General features: G+C 41.1%; 1 protein-coding gene across 1 annotated transcript in view; it reads right to left on the bottom strand.

The window, feature by feature from the left end:
* Nucleotides 1-18,565, bottom strand: part of NMNAT3 (nicotinamide nucleotide adenylyltransferase 3) — a 21,592-nt gene extending 3,027 nt beyond the window's left edge. Inside the window, exons 1-4 of the mRNA XM_063408362.1 lie at nucleotides 17,830-18,565; nucleotides 10,155-10,291; nucleotides 4,301-4,484; nucleotides 339-445 (exon numbers count right to left, since the gene is read on the bottom strand). Coding sequence (XP_063264432.1) covers nucleotides 339-445; nucleotides 4,301-4,484; nucleotides 10,155-10,263 — 400 coding nt within the window. The 5' untranslated portion in view covers nucleotides 10,264-10,291; nucleotides 17,830-18,565. The remainder of the gene's footprint in view (nucleotides 1-338; nucleotides 446-4,300; nucleotides 4,485-10,154; nucleotides 10,292-17,829) is intronic.

The following is an 18,565-nucleotide window of genomic DNA, read 5'->3' as shown; positions in this document are numbered from 1 at the left end:
GTAGAACTCTAAGTAATCTCTGTATTTTTCATATTTTTTTATTAATGTATTCTGTGCTTTGCAAAACAAGCAGGGCCACAACGTACATCTCTGACAGAGCTAAAGAGATGCTTATAAAACCAAGAACTAATAACTCTAGGCTCTCCTATCTGACTGGGAGCTATTACAAAACAACTGCCCCAGCAGTTATGTTGGCATTTGGCATGGCTGGGTTTTGGGACACAGTTCCAACCCTCAAAACTCACCAGATACTGTGTTCCATTTTTTCACTACTAACGTGGTAAAGCTGTACAGTTTTTAATGCTAAACACAGCATCAGTTTATAGTCATGAACCAACCTGGTTGCTGGCAAGAAAGGGTATCCTCCGCAGAGCTTTCTGTGGGATGTTTGTTTCTCATGAACTCTTTGGACTGGAATGCTCCGAGTGCTTCTTTATAATGGTGCCTGCAATTAAAATAAAGGCTTCTGTGTGAGGTAATCCTCTCAGAGATGCAACAAAGTGATTACCTGGCACTTTCCCATTCCAGAACAGGTCTACCTTTATGCCCTTTGATTTGAATACCATTTGTTAAGAATTTGGCACATTCATTCTGCCATGAGATTAGTATCAATGTAGTTACATTTTGTGGAATTCACAAGTGATCTCCTTAATGGCACCCTGGCTTGTAAATCCTTTTTGAAATTCTACCATTATGACAATTTTGGTAGCTACTACATTTCAAACATAGAGGAGGTTTTTTTGCTTGAAACAGGACTAAATCTCACTTCAATCACTAGCTGTAATTTCTTGACTAGATACAACCTCTCATGATAGTGTTTTTATAGTGTGTGCTCTGTTTTGAGGAAGAGACATTCTTGTTCTCTCTCCTCCTCTTCTCCATAAAAATATGTTCCCTGAGTTTTTACCTTGCTGTTCTCCCATTCATTTTAATTAAAGAATCACAATTCCAAAAACCTAAAAATTCTCGTAAGATTTTTGACATCTGCTGTGCTTCTAATTTTACTGAGTTCAGATCCAGGAAGGCAGGCAAGGATCCCTTTGCAAGTTTTTCCAGGTTTCTGCTACTTTATCCTGTCACCACTCCCGATCCATGGTATCCCTCCGCAATACTGGTATGGCTACCTCATGGCAGTGGCCTTTTCCCTCCAAATCAGCACAGCCTTGCTTGTTTAGAACAGTCTCTGCCTTGCACCATCCTGACCCAGGCCTAAGCACTGCTCATATTTGCACAAGCCAACATTGTTTCAATGATATAAGCTCCTGGTCAGGCAGGACAAGCAGACACAGAATCAAGGCTGTGTCCAATTTCTGTGTGGCACATACAAAGCCACGGTGACTATCAGCTCTTATCCAACTGCAGCAACACAAAGGTTCTGAGTTCCAAGGAACAGTCCCAATCCAGTGTGTGTGCAAAGCCCCAGCTGACCCTTGGAATGTCTGCTGTCAGGAAGGAATTCATACATTAGTGATTTCAAAGTACACTCTTCAAAACATGCAAACACTTTAGCCACAGGAATAAGCTGCATATGGGTCAAGAACCTACACCCAGCCAGGCTGCAAAGCAGCCTCCAGTGATTTCTGATGCTCAGCCACTGGCCAGAGGAACTGCACAGCCAAGAGGTGAGGCACATATGGCAGCAGAGAGTGGGTACCAGGAGCTTGGTCTGTGCCTTCCCACATGTCTAATTTTAACCCTGCCTTGCAGTAAACAGGCTGCTGCTATGTATAGCCAAGCACATCGACTGTGTGTCGTGCTCTGACATTCTTGGGCCAGGATTCAAAAACAAGAACACTTGGCAAACAGCTCCCTGCAGCACCAATGTTACAAACACTGCAAAATCTGAGCCGCCCTGGGTCTGCTGAGCAGTTCAAGGGCAGGAGCAAGTGGGTTGCATTACTTTAGATACAGCAAAAAGGACAAACCCATCTGCCAGCTTCTTAAGCGTTTTCTGAACTGTGTGTGAAGCTTTGAGTAACTATAGAGCTAAATCACAAGCACAACTCAACAGAAGTTGGGTAATGCAGATCTTTGCCAATTTTTAATTACTCTGTATTATAGCTCCATGCCAATCAAATCCACAGGAGCAACAAATGCAGTCCTTTGCCTACGGATGATAGTGTTTCCTTGTCTAGGAATACTCACGAACAGCAGCTAAGTGGAAAACAGCTCTATTATGTTCCCTCCTCCTCTCTAAGAAAAGCCTTGGGGTAGTCTCCAAGATTTCCATACTCATTTAATAGCACTGCCATAAGTGGGATTTGAGCTTTGCTGCTTAGAATTCTTTTATGTCACAACTATTTGGGATCCTTTGCAAAATCCACAGGTTTTGATGAAACGTGGCGTTTTTATCGCACTCAGTTAAAACAAGTACTGTAGGAAAAGGCCATTCATGTGTTTCAGCACTAAATGTTCTACTGCAGTTAAGTGTACAACTCAAACTACTGATAAGAAGAGACATTTAGGTACAATAATGACTTCCTCTGCCTTGCAATAGGAAAATCTCTTTCTATTGGTACTGAAGTTTCCTACCTGATAGAGCTTACAGTAAAGGCAGCAGTTAGTCCCTGGTTTTTTGAGGAGTGAAGAACCTATAGATTAGCTTTGGAAGCATGTGAAGAACAACAACTCTACAAAAAACCATTGCCTGTTTATACTTAGTAAGATCTGCTAAAGCCAGCTCTTTTTTATCTTTTTTTTTCCTCCTATGACACTTAAAATACAGTGTAAAGCAAAACCACCTGCATTCCCCATTCAAGGGACAAGGTTCACCACTCATTTATGGCACTAGTTCAGCTCATTATTACACATCAACATTTGTGGACAAAACAAAATTTAAGCTCATTTGTCTGCTTAACAAGCAGCCATTTTAATGTTTTGTGGATTTATTAATAAAACTAGAGGTTCGCTTTCTAAGCAGATGGAAGTTTGGCTGTTCATACCGCATTGCCTGAGCAGAAGATTATACATCTAAGTTTTACTTACTGGATCTCCTATCCTGAAGAACTCTGAAGTGGATTTGTAATTTACAAACTCAATCTTGCAAGCAGTACTTACTTCAGTTGGAGCTGTGCAGGACCAAAGCAGGATCACATGATCTGTAAGACTTGGGACTGCTTCTCCAGAGCAAAATGGTTTGACTGAACTGAAGTTTAGGACAAAAGCCCAATACCCAGGCAATACTGTAGGACAGCACTTGGTGACATCTCACACTGGGACGTACAGTTATGATTAGAGAAAGCAGAGTTTCCTGCAAAGACAGAAAATCTCCCACCCTAATCCTGCTCTGCTGCCTGGAGGGAAGAGGCAAAAGGAGCAACTGGATGTCTATGCTCCCTCAAGGAAGCAAATAAAAGCAGATCTAAAAGGCTCTACTGTGTCTTGTAAGTTTGCAGTGAATTCTTATGGATGCTTTTGTAAAGTAATAGGTCTGGCTTTTAACTGCATTCAAACAGAGCCTCAGGAGCTTTTGGGGCAGCTGTTGGAGGGCACAATTTAGAGCCCTCAACACCTGTTACCACTTAGAAAGTAACCTAGAAAGTGGGGATAAAAATGAAGAATCAGTGATAGCTCTTACAGCACATTTGCTATAGACTTCCATGAAGGCTTTCATTTTAAAGGTATCTGTTACCTTCTGCAGCACCTTTTCCAAAGAGCACTTAGGACAAGAAGTCTGTGTTTCCACATCCTGCCCCATATGCATTTATTACCATATGGAAAAAACATGTTTCAAGGTTCTTGCATCAAATTTTGGACAACTTGTTTAATTTCTCCTCCCAGCACAAAACCACAGCAAACTCCGAGATTTTTGAAGAAAACACCAGCAGTTAGGGGCTCAGGCTTAATTTACCATTAGAGTTAGTAAGAAAACTTTACAAGGATGTGTGAACAGATAAACCTGGAGGTACGATACTGCCACCACAGCTAATCTGGAACAGAGATGCTCCTGAAGAACAGAATCATTTGTGAACTCTCTTACTTTCTGATCACAATCTATTACCTGCTTAGAGATTTACACACAAGAGAGGTAACTTGAGAGGCAGGAACCTTTTCCTGCAGAACCCAGCAGTGGCCATCATTTTGCAGAGGCTTTCCACATCCATCCAACTACGTGGAGGACATGAGGGCAGTACTGTGGTTATTGTACAGGTCTGGGGAAAGCAAATGAAAGATTCCTGGTGGGTAATCCTGATTTCCCTGGGTATTTTAGAGGAGCAAGTTCTGTGCATTGACATGGCAGCCTGGCAGATTTTTGGCAGTCAGTAATTTCATTACAACAGGAAGAAGATCATGTAATCACCTTAACACTTTCACTGTCTCTGTCCATGTGTTCTGCTCGCTCTCCCAGGGATCCACCCGGATCCAGTCAGACGTCTCCAGGGCCAGTTTGGCCATCGCCACCCGGTGCCTTGCTGACACCAAGCCTTTCTTCCCATACTTATCACTGACAGGAGACATTATGCCTTCAATCACCTGGTATCTTCCTGTGGGAAAAAAGAAAGGAAAAAAAGAAAACTAAGACCTCTTCACAGAATCTTGAAAATTTGGGGTGGATAGGGCCTTGGGAGCTCACCTAGTCCAACCTCTTCAAAGGATAACTTCCATGGTTCTTCAAAGTTTTAAGATGCTACGAACAACTTGATTTGGGTTTTGTTTTTAATCCATTCCCAGCAATTACAAAATTAAAATGCGAATGTGTTGCTCCTCTGTGAACTGCTCACAATTACTATAATTTTTATCCTAATAAATGACCCAAAAAGCAAGTTGGGTAAACAGACAATTTTAAACCACCTGAACATAGTCATAATTGATGTTGCAAACTATCAAAATTGTTAGATAGAATTAAGTTTCATAGTCCAATTAGTACAGCTTTGATATAGCCAGAGCAAAGAATGACTTAACTGACTACTACTTGGTTCTTAAAGACCTGATCATTGTTATTTATCAGAATCATTGTGTCTTTCTTTGTTTTAAAGCAGGAATTACTGCCCATTACTGCAGCTGTGATGAGATTCAGACAAATTAGAAGATTCAAGCATTAAGACGGGGCTAGTGGAGTCTAAAATGAGACCTGGAACACTGCGCTCCACACATCAGCTCAGCAGCCACTAAATGCCTTTCTAGCTGGCTGACCACGTTAAATATATTTGACAATATGCCCCTGGTTTTCTACGCCTGTAACACAAACATAACAGACTGGTTAGATTTTGCAGTTCTGGCCCCAAATCAGGAAACAAAAATAGAGCACCACCACAAGCTGCAAGCCTCGAGAAATTGAGAGGAGAGTAAGAGTGTTTCAATTGAACAGAAATGAACAAAATTACTTCTAATGTAAAACAGGCATTTTAAATAACTATGATAAATATGATACTGAAGAGGAAAAAACCCTCTTCCTTCTTTCTAATTCAATTATTTTAACAAAGAAACTTCAATGCAGTGTGCTATCTTTATTGCTTTGTAAGGAAAACAATACTCCTGACATTTCTGATACTCGCACATGACAATTTAATATTCTTACTTGACACTCTAGCAATGCCACATTTATTTTGATATAATAAAATTTTCAAAAGAACTTCATCAACTTGGGCTTAACAAAACAGCATTAAGATTCAATGATATTTACATCCACTTAAGATGTCAGTTCAAACCATCCCCTGTTTTAAAATATTCTTATTACAGGCAAAATGAACAAGATAAAATTTTTCAGAATCATGCAAAGATGTGTTTATAATTAAATCCATCCCTTGATTTGAAATTGGAAATAATTCCACTTGATTTATGAAGAACAATTATTCTCTCATACTCTGGTATTATACAGTGCTATAACAAGTTGTCATTTAAAGGGAAAGAAATTACAGTTTAAATTAATTTCTCATTTAAATGGAAGGAAACTGCAGTTTGAATTCACTACTACGTTAACCTTATTAAAATGTTTTTTCCTACAGGATGATTTTATTTTCCATGTTTCAGTTTCTATAAGTTTCTACAGATATAAGTCATTCCCTTATACCTTAGAAGAATATATTAAATGAAAAAATCATGTTTCTGTGAGCTCATGCTAACCAAGAATGATATGGGTCTGCCAGATCCTTTTGAGATGGAAAGATATCAGTCTCTAGTCTGCCCTAGAGCTGCATAAATGGGATGAGATAAGAGCTTCTGATGCCATATCAACTTGTTCCAAAGCAGAAATGAAACCAACTAGAAGACAAAACTCAAGGTTGGTAACACTTCAGAGAGTCAAACACAGGAATGGCCTGAGAAGATTCACAACTGAGTAAGCCAGCACTGTGCAAACAGGATGCACAGGAACCTTCCACATAGAAACACAAGCTTTAGCTGACAAAATATATGAAAAAATTTTATTACTTGCTCTAAATAACTTCTTTCCATATTCAGTAATTTAAAAGTTCATCGGTTCAAATATGTCCCTCAGTTTTGGTAGGCGTGTGAAGAGGAAATCATTAAATTCTGTCACCCTGGGCTTTTCTGAATATCCACTGCAATTCTCTTCTCTCTCCCATAAATTATTACAGGTTTCTTCAAACCATCCTTGTTCCAGAATTATCTTCAAATTCTATTTCTCTGGAATTCTATTTGTTTTCATCATGTAGTACGTTACTACTGCTTGTCCTAAGTATGTGTAAAAGTCCTCCAGGCCCTCAAGTGGCTTTGTTTTTCAAAATATACCTACCAAAAGCTGCAAAAAAGTTCCTCTTGCTATGAACTTATATTCTCTAAGAACTGTTTAGGAGAACTGGCTAGTGCTCAGAAAACTAAACATAACAAAAGTAACGAAACAAAGACTGTCCCTCAAACATGTTAAAGCAGATTATTAAGAAAAATCGGTATTTAGTTTTCTGTTATCAAGGTGTCACTGTAAATTGTCACAAACACAACACAAACTTTAACGCTTAATTAGCTTATTAACACTAAAGCAAATTTATCAAATGCCAATTTCATACAAAATTGTTTGTGTGTTTTGGTGGGGTTTCTAAAAATTAATTTTGTCTGGTAGTAAGTCTGAAATTCACTGGGAGAAATTATGGCAGAAATAAATAATAAAGGTAAATAAACACTACAGAAAAGCAAATAAATTAAACACTTCCATACATTTAACTCTTGCTCACTACTCATTTCCCTTTAAGTGTCCAGGGAAAATCCCCCAAGAGAGGCTCTGCAGCTTCCTGGTGTTGGCCTACCCAGTGACCAGGAATGCATTTGACAAAAACCATTAACAGTGTCACATTTTCCCAGTTTTCATAAGGTAATAACTCATTATCCTTCACCTTCCCCTCGCATTTGTCTTGCCAAAGATAAAACATCTTGTTTTTCACACCCTCCTCCTTTGCCCTCCATCCCTTTTGATCTCACCTAGAAACTTGGGGATGTAAGCATCCTCCACTGGCAACACTTTGGAAACAAGATTAAAAATATCTCAGACAGATTGATCCTAGGACTATTTCTTTGCTTTTTATAGTCAAATGAAGAATACGGTCACAGAGAAGTAAAAGTGCCTGACATTAGACTCTAAGGCATCTGCCACAGTCATTGTAAGTTTCAAAAAACCATTTTAAAACAAGGGAAAATTTTAGCTGTGTCTAAGGATGTGTAAAGTGCCAAGTTCAAATGAGTAGACAGAAAATCCAGACAAAGAGAATGATCTGAGACATTCAGGCCCTCACAGCTGTGTGTTGTATTTAAAAGGCAGCATGACAAGATTTATTGGCTGATATTAACAGAAATAGGATGAATTACTTGACATGTTGCAATGAAATTGCACTTAAAGTATCAGAAACCCAATGAAATGTCTTACTTAAAATACAGACGTATGAAAAATAGGATTAGGCAGCATTAGAAACTGACATGATGTACAAAAAGCTGCCAGACAGGATTACTGGAAATGTCAGTCAGGGTGCACATCAGGGATAGTCATGTCACTCATGGCAGTGAAACCTGCCTCTGAAGTTCCTGGAATTGTAAAGTAGGAAAAGCCCTCTAAGATCCCTGAGCAACCAGTAACCCACCACTAGAACACGTCCCCAAGTGCCACATCCACATGACCTCTGAACACTTCCAGGGTTGGTGACTGAACTCCAGCCAAGCTGTGGCCCAGCTCATCATTCCAGCCTGATTGGTGATGGAGCAGCACTACTGCAGTAGGAGGATGAAGCCATTCCCAAGCCTAGGAAACATGTCCCTCACACTAATTAATTAATTCCTCACTCATTTCAGGCATCCAGTGTGGATGTCAGCTCCAAGGTGCACTGTTCCGAGAAGGGAATCACTGCTGCCTCAAGTCAGACAACCCCTGTTCTCCAGCCCGTCCATCAGCTCCCAGGCTGCAGCTGCTGCTGCCTCTCCACAAACAAGCTCCAATTTCTCCTCTCCTTCCCTGCATGATCCCAGAGGTATAAACAGGGCTAAACCCATGAGAGAATGACCAATTAATTTCCTGGGTAGGAATGGTTCTGCTATAAAACAGGCATCCAGAATCAGTCATTTTTACAGCATGCTGCTCAAGAAACTACCTTCCCTGTTGAGGAGAGGCCATAGATGGGATTTGTGTACCCACACATCCAAACACATACACCTGCTCTTGGAGCTCGTGCAGATACAGCCACCTCTCTTGGGATGGGTAAAGCTTCTGCAGGCAAACTGAGGATTCTGACTTTGCTGCCGAGCTGGGTTAAGCTTTCAGAAAGTGCAAGGACAACACTGACACCAAAGAAGATTCTTTAATGCAGAAAGACCTTGTACTTGTAAGGCTTCACAAATTAAAGTAATAAACTAAAAGGCAAGTGACACCCTACCCAGAACCAGGCATTGACATCCGGTGTAGTATAATGCACAATTTCTGTTTTAGCCTTTCAAAATTTCATTTTTAATATGACTTTTACTAGCCTTTTGGCAAACTGCCCAGAGTAAGGGGTGGAGTCTTTCTGAACTGACCCTGGAGCAGACCAGACATTAAATTGTTTCAGATAGAATATTACCTCATTTCCCAGTTCAGTCCTTCTTTAAAGGCAAAGAGAAATGTTACTGGAATATAATTTATGACTTAAACAGAATTACCAGTTGGTCTCATATTACCCTTCTACTTTTTGCATACCTAGGCAGCAGAACCAGTTATAAAACTACAGTGAAAGATGTCAATTAAAATCTCTTTTTAATTCTTTATTTCCAGTCCTGCAGGAGCAACAAAATAATTTTAGTTCTAGTAAAACAGAGACTTGTAGAGGCTGCCCTCAGAGCAGCTCTGTAATTCCTCCTCATGACAGTCAAAGTATCCTCACAGGATACTCTGAGTATGCAATTGCTGTTTTCACTGCACAGTGCTATCAGTGGGTTCCCAGGTTCTCTCCTCCTGCTCAATTTGACAGCCAAATTCCTTTTTACTATTATTTGCTGTTCAGGTTGCTAGTGAACCTCCTCCCTAGGAACTTCTCTGTCGATTCCAACAAATAATGATTCCCTCCCAACCACTTCCAGAAACATAACTTCATATTTTAGCTGCCAGATGAAAAAAAAAAAAAAATCCCTGAGCAACTAAGGAGCTGCTCAAGCTTAGAGTTCAAGGCTTTTCAGTAGCATTTCTGACTCTTTTTTAAATTCCTGATGTTACCACCTTGCTCTTTTGTTGCCAAAACATTCTAGCCTGATGGCATCTCACTTTTCTGATCTTTTTCTAGGATAGATAAGTGCTAGGATAGATAAGTGCCTCCTAGTGAAGACAGATAATGAATAATTAACATTTCATCTTTTCTCCAGTTTCCCCAGGCTGTCAAAACTGCTTCCTAGGAACTCTTCTTCATATTAAAACACACTGTATCATAAAAGCATGGAATTGTAACATAAATGATTTTCCTAAGTTTCAAAATTATTAACCATATTATTTCACAAGGTTCAGCCAGTGCCTTGGGATCCTCATGAACAGGATTCTCAAACTGCTGATAAAACTTTTACTCTCTTTGCATGAACACTCATTATACTTGCTTATACACTGAGGTAATGCCAGACTTTCTATACTGAATATCCCATGAAAGTTTTACATAAATATCAGTAAAGAATATTAAAATGAACCCAGCTGTAAAGTAAGAACTGATCTCAGTGAGTATTAAAACTCTTTCTCGCTTTTCCCAGCCCTCACTGACCTGTCTGGTGCAGGTGGTCTCTGGCCAGCTCAAACAAACGCATGTGCATGTTGGTGGTGGGGTTAAAGGAGCCACAGGCCAGGAGGATGACAGGGATCCTGCTCCTCATCCTGACAGCAAAACATTACACCTCCTCCCTGAAGAAAAAAAAAATAGAACAAAAGACAAAGTTGAGAAAGAGCAGTCTGCCCTTGGTTCTTGAACTAAAAGGAGCTGTTTCCGGAACTGGGTGCTCCTGGAGCACCAGTGCAGCGTCCAGAGATCAGTCCTGTCCCAGCATTCAGCACCTGCCTGCTCAGGAACACAGCTGATCCTGGACATTAATTTGGAGAACACCAACACATTCTGCTTCCTCACACACAGACATGGCTAGAACATACTTCTAGAAATTTACATTCTTATTATTAAAACCTGACTTTTTAACCTATTTTTATTTTTTAACCTGCTTTTATTAGAGAGAAAGGTTTTTTTCTTTGTGGCCATTGATGATGTTGGAACCGGCAAGCCTGCTACAAAATCTGATTTTATTTTTTTTTAAAGAACTTCTTACCATGAACCCTTGCAGCACGTGACAAAACCTCACGTGCAACATCCAGTCCTACAGTGTGACTTCCCTGGAGCTGGGCAGGCAGCACTGGGGTCAGCCAGCTGGCAAACACTTCCAGCCAGATTATCAGCACTGGCCTATGTCCTTCCTCTGCTGGACTGCAGAGCAATGCACAGTGCACCAACAACAGGGAGCAGCAGGGAAGAGGAAGCACAGCTGTGTCAGGAAATCTCCAGGGCATTAAAAAGCTGTGAACAGGGGCAATGGGTAGGGAGCAATGCTGTGAGGAGCCTTGCAGGGGTGTTTACAAACAACCCTGATATAATTTGGTTAAACTGTCAGTCATCTACTGAAAATATAGCAAAAATCAGTTTCAATCCACTGTGCTTGGAGCTATTTACTTGTATAACTCTTCTTAAAATTAATCCAGAATACAACTGGTATGATAAAAACAATTGCGTCCCACATCCACATCTGCAAATCCAGTCTTCTAGAATACGAAATCTCTACATTGCTCACACCTGAGTATCATACAAACACCAGCCTCTTCCATTCCCTGGCCTCCAGCCCTGCCCATCAAACAGAACAGGCTTCCTGCAGGAGACACCTGCACCCCAAACTTCAGAACTCAGTCTTGAGATAACACACCAAACCCAGCACACATTGTGTGTTCTGATCAGCCAAATCTCATTCTCCATCTGCCCTGCATCTGCAGCTCAGAGCGCACCTCTTATTGTTCCCAGTTCTTACAGTCCCTTCCCACCCCTCCCCCTCCCGCCTTTCTCTGACTTGGAAAAATTTAATAATAATGGTTAAATCCATGTCAAGTCAATGTTTTATAGCTGCCAACATGATCAGTTCATTTATGGAGGATTTACAACCTCAAGACTAGAGCTGCACCATGGAATAGCACTCAGTGCACCAAGCAACCAGTGTTAATATTTTAATTTGTGACTTTTTGAACATTTGACATTGAACCTTTTTAGTGAGAAAATTCCTTGAAGCACTGAGTGCTGTCTGTACCTCCAGCATCTAGTATTGAATACAAAAATTGTTTTATAATGTTTTTATTCTACTTTCCTCATTTCTCATACCTTCCATCATACTAGGGGAGAGATACTGGGGAGAAAAGATTTGCTGGCTGTAGAGCCACCGAAAGTTAGCAACAGTTTAATCGTCTGTGATGGGAGCAGCTGGAGCAAGCTCCTTCCACTGCATCCTGCTCTCTTCTCTGGTTTGCTGTCCCTATGTAGACACAAAAGCTCACACATGAAAACTGTATGCAAAATGTACAGCTTCTTTACTCAGAAAAAACAAAAAAAAAAGTTCTTTTGTTCAATATAAGCAATTCTGTAAATGTATCTCCATTGTATGGGGGAAAGTGTTTCTGCCCTGAAACTGAGCAAACATCAGCATCTGAATGGAGCTCACTGCTGGCTCATGGCTCTCCTGTGCTCCCTCCTGTTCTGATCAAGTGCAGTTTATATTTCCATAGCTGCTCCTCCTATTTGCCATCTCAACTGAATGATTTCTTTGGCTTTGTGTTTAATTCTACAGACTATTTCTCACCTGAAACAAAGGTGTTGGACAGTTTCACTGCACCTCTTACTCATTTATACCTGGAAAGTCCACGGAAAGACTTCAACCTGGGACTTCTAGTGATAACTTGACAGTATGGATAATGGAAACTCAAAAATCAAACCATCACCACCAACTAACAAACAACAAAACCAAAAAAACAGAAAAAAAACCCCACAACAAACCAAGATTGTGTTAATAGTAAATAAACACATAATGAAAAAGCATCTCACAAGGTATTATACATCTATAAACTCACAAACACTCCATACATATACATATTCATTATTACTATTATTTTAAAATCAGTAGTTTTATTTTTCCTATCCCCACATATAGTGCACCCTACACCTATTCAACAGATTTAGAACAACTTTTAGTATTTGAAACAAAACTGTCAGATTCAGTTGCTGTCTCAGCTGCTATTAATTACCTGAGAGGTTTAAAATCATTAGACCACCACTCAAAGTAACAGAAAAAAAAGAGTTAAGTGATTTTTCAGCTAAGCTCTCTTGAGGAATCAAACACTGGGGAAAGTTTAAACACAAAGTCTGTGTGCCCCACTCTGGGCCCATGTTCCAGCAGCCCTGGGCAAGCAGTGAATTCCTGGAAATGCCAGTCTGCATATTGGGAAGCTTCCAACAACAGGGACACCGTGTGGCAATGCAGAAAAGGGCAGCCACCTTCAGATGGGAAGGCCACACTCAAGCTATATAAAAAGGGTTTTTAATGATGGACAAAGCATTATGATTTTCATTAGATAATTCCTGCAAGTTCTTTTTCTGGTGCCTATATTCCCACAATACGTCAATAACAGATGACGTTACAGATGACCACAGTTAAGTTCTGCTGAAAGTCAGTAATTAGAGCCATATCTGATTAATTATCAGCAACAGAATGGAGTGCTGAGCAGCACAGTCTGATTCATGAGCTGTTAAATTAGTAAACTGGAGAACAAGACACTGATACGTACACACTCTGAGGCACTCACCCTGGAGGGAGCATTTCAGCATTAAGTAGAAATAAACCAAATCCTAGCACAGGATTAAAGTGTTATCTCCTCCTGTGAGGGTGAATCTAGATTAATTTTGATGAAATTTAGATTTGAACAAGTTCAAAGCTGCCTGATTTCATTCTTTTACTGGGCCACATCATTACCTCATGAATTCATGCAGATGCACAGGGACCAGCTGAGTTACACCAAGTGACACTAAGAATATTACAGTCACAAGACAGATTTTGAAAGTTAGAAATAAAAGTACATTTAGCAGTTGACCCAAATCATAGCAAGCCACGGTACACAAATATCTCTTAAAAATATGACTGGATATGAGAGTTTCTCATGCTGATAATAATAAGAGCTGCTGCTAAAAAGAAGTTACTCGTCAGTAAGTTCCCAGCATTTGCTGTCACCAAAACCAATCCTCCACAACAGTGACAAATATTTACCTGTATATCCCCACCTTCCCTTCACTAATGGACATATGTACCTGGGTGAAGAAAAATGGAAAATGTATGTGGTCTGAATTATAGGCTTCAGGCACTGCTAGGGTCTGTGTGAAAGACAGGAGAGCAACTTTCTCATTCTGGCCTGGGAAGATCTTAAGGAGGAATTCAAACCATCCTTGGGAAGTGAAAACCATCAGCAGGTGGTGTTTTTCCAACATGTTTACTGGCAAAAGATGTTTACAAAAGGGGTGTAGGCTCTACAGATCAATCATGTTCATTGCACCGAAGTACTGTATAAAAGGAGAATTTAGAAGAATAAAGATGGCTCTCATTTCTGCATCATATCCAGAGCCATGTCATTATTCCATGCCGTCCAAAAACCATAATGACATACGTATAATCTGGGGCAGTATTTTATTTACTCACCAAAAAGTTGCTCACTCCAGCCACAAAGGAATTTACAAGGAACACATATATAATACACACAGGCCAATATGATGCAGTAACCCTCCAAAACAGCTTTTTCAGGGCCACACCGTGAATCATATTATTATTAAATTCTAGTCATTCAGGTGGGCCCCGTTTATTTGACTTTCACTAAAAGCCATGACAGGATACACCATTTTCTATCAGATTCACCTTATCAGAACTATGAAGCTGCTCCTTCCAATCCTCACACCCGACTTTTAGTCACAGAACACAAGTCCCACTGCAGCTTCAGAGAAATCCCAAGATCTGCTCCTCTCCTCACTGCAGTATTCACTAGAGCACCAATTTATCCAAACCTATAAAAATCATGTGGGTTTTTTCACATGTAACTGAAGACGGCTCAAAACACAAAAAATGCTGCTTTTAACAATGCACAGGGGGTTTTGCCTGAGCGAGACCTGATCACTTTGGGGGTACTCACTATTTCTTCTTCCCTTCTGGCCAGGCAGCAATTTTCCCAGCAAAACAAAAAGTTCTCTGTTAACAAGTCACCTCACAGCCAAATGGCCAAATTTGAAGTGCCCTGGTGGCAACCAGAGAAAGCAGCCTCAGCAGAAGTGTCTCCTCCTCTCCTGAGATTATAATCCTTCAAATCACAGCACAATATTCCTTTATTTCAGGCTGTATCAGTGGGGAAATGCCCTTTCACAGAAGAACCAACAAAACCACTCTATCAGTTACATCTCTAAAATCAACCTAAACATGACTTATGGGTCCCTTTACTTGGAATGAGTTTTTCCTTCTAAATGCAAGTAGTTCTCTGTTTTCAGCTTCCAATCTCAACTCTTTCTGCTCCACTGCTACGGAGAATTGGCAGTTCAAAGAGACTAAAGAAGAAAATAGACCACAAAAAGTACACACTGACAAAGCACAACAAATATAAATAATAAATTGAGCACAGGACTCATGCAGCCTGAAATACATGCAAATATTGAACCTCCAGTTAATAATGAACACAGCATTGCCTTCAACAATTTTGAACTCTGAAAAAGTTGAGCAGAATTATTGCATAGCACAAGGTTACAAAAATTATATTTTCACAAAACAGTGCCTGTGAATTCAAGTCACCAACACATTCTTTTAAAGCTGTGAGTTGCTTCAAGTTTGTAACTAGAATTCCACAGTGGGGCACAAGACTGCCTGGTCCCAGAGTCCAGCCAATAAATTATCCACAGAGATACTCCCACGATAATATCCTATATGATACATTTTTCTTAGTATTCTTAAGAATATTATATGTTATTAATATTCTTAATCATCCTGCAAAATAATCATGTGTGCAGGCTGCCCATTGCCTGAACAATAAGGAATACAACAACTCAGCAACATAGAATTCAGAAGCCATTTGTGCACATCAGCAGTAAATTCCCATATTTTTAACATCCCAATTTTTTGCATTTACTAAATATTCTGAGGTTATTTCAGATTGCCTGCTGCCCTTAAACAGTAAACAAGTAAAGAAAATCACAACATAGCATTCTTAATGTTCTTTTTCTGTATTAGGGGAAATAATGAAATAATCCCATTTTGTACAAAAGGCATTAATTACATTCTAACTGCTCATAAAACACTTGACAATACATAGACATTGAGCTCTGTAGCAGTTTCATCTGGTTACAAGGCCAGTGATACTCCACTAAACCAGGACCATGTAGAAAACATGTAAAAAAGGACCAGACTGGCCAACACCTCGTACCCAGTGTTTGCTGGGTAGTGCAGGATCTCACTGGCCTCACACAACATCGCTCCCTGCACAATTTTGCAGCATTTCCACAACTCAAGAGAATAAAATCATTTCCTGGTATCTTGTATTTCCCACACTACAATCTTTACAATTTATAATTACCGCTCCAATAATCCCTAGTGATCACTCAACATCTGACACTCAACTCCCTTCCTAGTCTTTGTGCCCATATCACACTAATAAATAAGCTTTTCCTTCTTCTACAGTTGTCTAAACTATTCTAAATAAAGGCAGCACTCCTCCTTCTGTTTGCAGGTACGAGTCAGTCATCCATGATGCACAATATATTGATTTACAGAAAAAAGGGATTCACGCAGAACTGCAACTCTGGAAGCCTAGTTTTAAGCAAACAAACTGCTGATTTAGTGAAAGCACTAACTTGTCTGTCAAAACAAACCCTTACTAAAACTTCAAGAGTTCCTGTTGATAAGCCATTCAGAGTGATTTTTTGTCTATCAACATCTCTGTAATTTTCTTTCAACTACCAAAACACACTTAGCATATCCTAAGGCAAATCTCAGAAATTGAGCTCACACACAAATGGAAGATAAATTTAAGCGGTAAAAAACCTCTTCAATCACAACAATCTGCTCTTATAAAGCTGGTTTTAGAAGGCAGCAAGCTAATGAAGCCCCTGGCAGTACTACTGCAGAACACTCAGATGCAAAATAATCATATATAGCACCCATGGCGTAGGGCGGGATTTCCAGAAGACAGAGCAAGACCTGCCTGTGCCAGATCATGGGGCTGGATGGCATTTCTTATGATTTGAAGTTCTCCACTATACTTTGTGGCCCTACACGGGTAATTTCTTCATTTCTGCTCGTTATTGTTTATAAAAATACACAGTGCTTGGTGAGAAGAGTGACATCCACACAACTATCTGAGTTCTAATTGCACCAAATCAGCAGTGGGTGGGAAAGGATCCAGCTGGTGAGACCCAGGCCGTTCTCCAGAGGCACCTGCTGGGCCAGGGCAGGCAGGTGGGGTTTGACAGCTTCACCCAGACAACTTCAGCTGCTCCAGGTGCAGCAGCAGCAGCAACTGAAACGCTGTATGAATGAAACCCTTGGAAATCATCACTGCTAGGAAATCCAGTTTGTCTCATTCAATTATTTTAAAAGGCACAAGCTCAAATTCCCCTTTGACAGGACTGTCACCTGCTGTGTGCTCAGTGCTCCCCACACACATCTCTGGACTTCTCAAAGGTCTCTCAGATCATCCAAACGCTATTTAGGTTGTCATAGATAGGTAAAATTCTAGAATTCGCATTTCTGAGTTAAAGGCACGAAGGCAGTTTACTGGTACAATCACACAGCAGAACCAGACTTCAGCAGCAAACCACGCCTGGAAAACGAACCGCTCACGTGGACTGTACTGCTACCAAGCTTAAAGAAAACAGTTATGCACTGTTTATAAAGGCTGAAAGCCAGATTGATTGAAATAAACAAAAAGTAACCATATCTGCTGTTGTCCTCTTTAACTCTCACTGCACGTGGCTAGGTGTTGGGGGAGGGAAGGGGGAAAAAGCTTTCGGTTTTAAACACGCGCGCACCCCCTCCCCCATATGTATTTAATTTATATATTTATATATTTATATATTTATATTTATATATATATATACACACACACACATATATATATAAATATATATGTGTGTCTGTCTATATGGTCGTGGATATGCGTTTATGGAGTGCGTGGCGTGGACAGCCCAACAGCCCCGGCCAGGGGCTGCGGCCTGCCCGCGGTGCCCTCAGCGCCCGCTCCGCGCCCCAGCCCGAGCCCGCAGCCGCTCCCGACTCCCGGCGGGATCCGGCCGGCTGCTCCCCTCCTCCTGCCCGTCCGTCCGTCCGTCCCTGTGCGCTCACCGCAGCAGCAGCGGGGCCCGGCGCTCGGCAGCGCTGCCCCGGCTCCCCGGGCCGGCCCGCGGCTCCCCGCGCGGCCGGGCCTCCCCGCGCCGCTGCGCAGCGGCGGCCTCGCCTCCTCACACCGGAGGTGTTCGTGTCGTGCCACCTGAGGGTGACCGCCCAAACTTTCGGCTCCCTGCTCTTACTAAGGATGGGCCCTGCGGCGTGGACGGCGTGGGGAAGGTCGGCTTGGGAGGCTTGGAGTATAATGAATGTGTTGGAGAATTCACAGCTCCAGGGGTTTGTGTTCAAAGAGAAGGCAGAGGCGTCCTGTCACCTCGCTGAAATGAAGGGAATGGGATCTTTCAAATGGTTGAGGGACACAGCCCCGTTTTTGTCCCAATTTCCCATCCACATCACCCTCTCGCTTTCCCCATGGGCCGAGATTCTCGCAAGGTACAGACTTCCCGAATCCCCATCCCCATGTCCCTCTCTACTATGTACCCCCCCTCTTTTTTTTTTTCTTTTATGTAACAAATCACCGTTCATATTTCTATTAAGTCTTTGTTCTTTCTCTCTAAGGTCAGGAATTTAATACGGCCTTCGCTGAGCAAAAGTCTCTGCCAATTAATACCATTTTCTAGAACTGATAGCCTCTTCCAGCACCTCCCCGTGTGTCAGTCCTTGGCCCTGTCTACAGGCAGATTCACATGGTGTGTTTGTAAAGACACAGTCATTCCTTTCATGAAGCTCAGCT

Source organism: Prinia subflava, chromosome 11 (assembly GCF_021018805.1).
Source record: "Prinia subflava isolate CZ2003 ecotype Zambia chromosome 11, Cam_Psub_1.2, whole genome shotgun sequence".
Lineage (NCBI taxonomy): Eukaryota > Metazoa > Chordata > Aves > Passeriformes > Cisticolidae > Prinia > Prinia subflava.
This window is presented reverse-complemented; position numbering and strand designations above follow the sequence as displayed.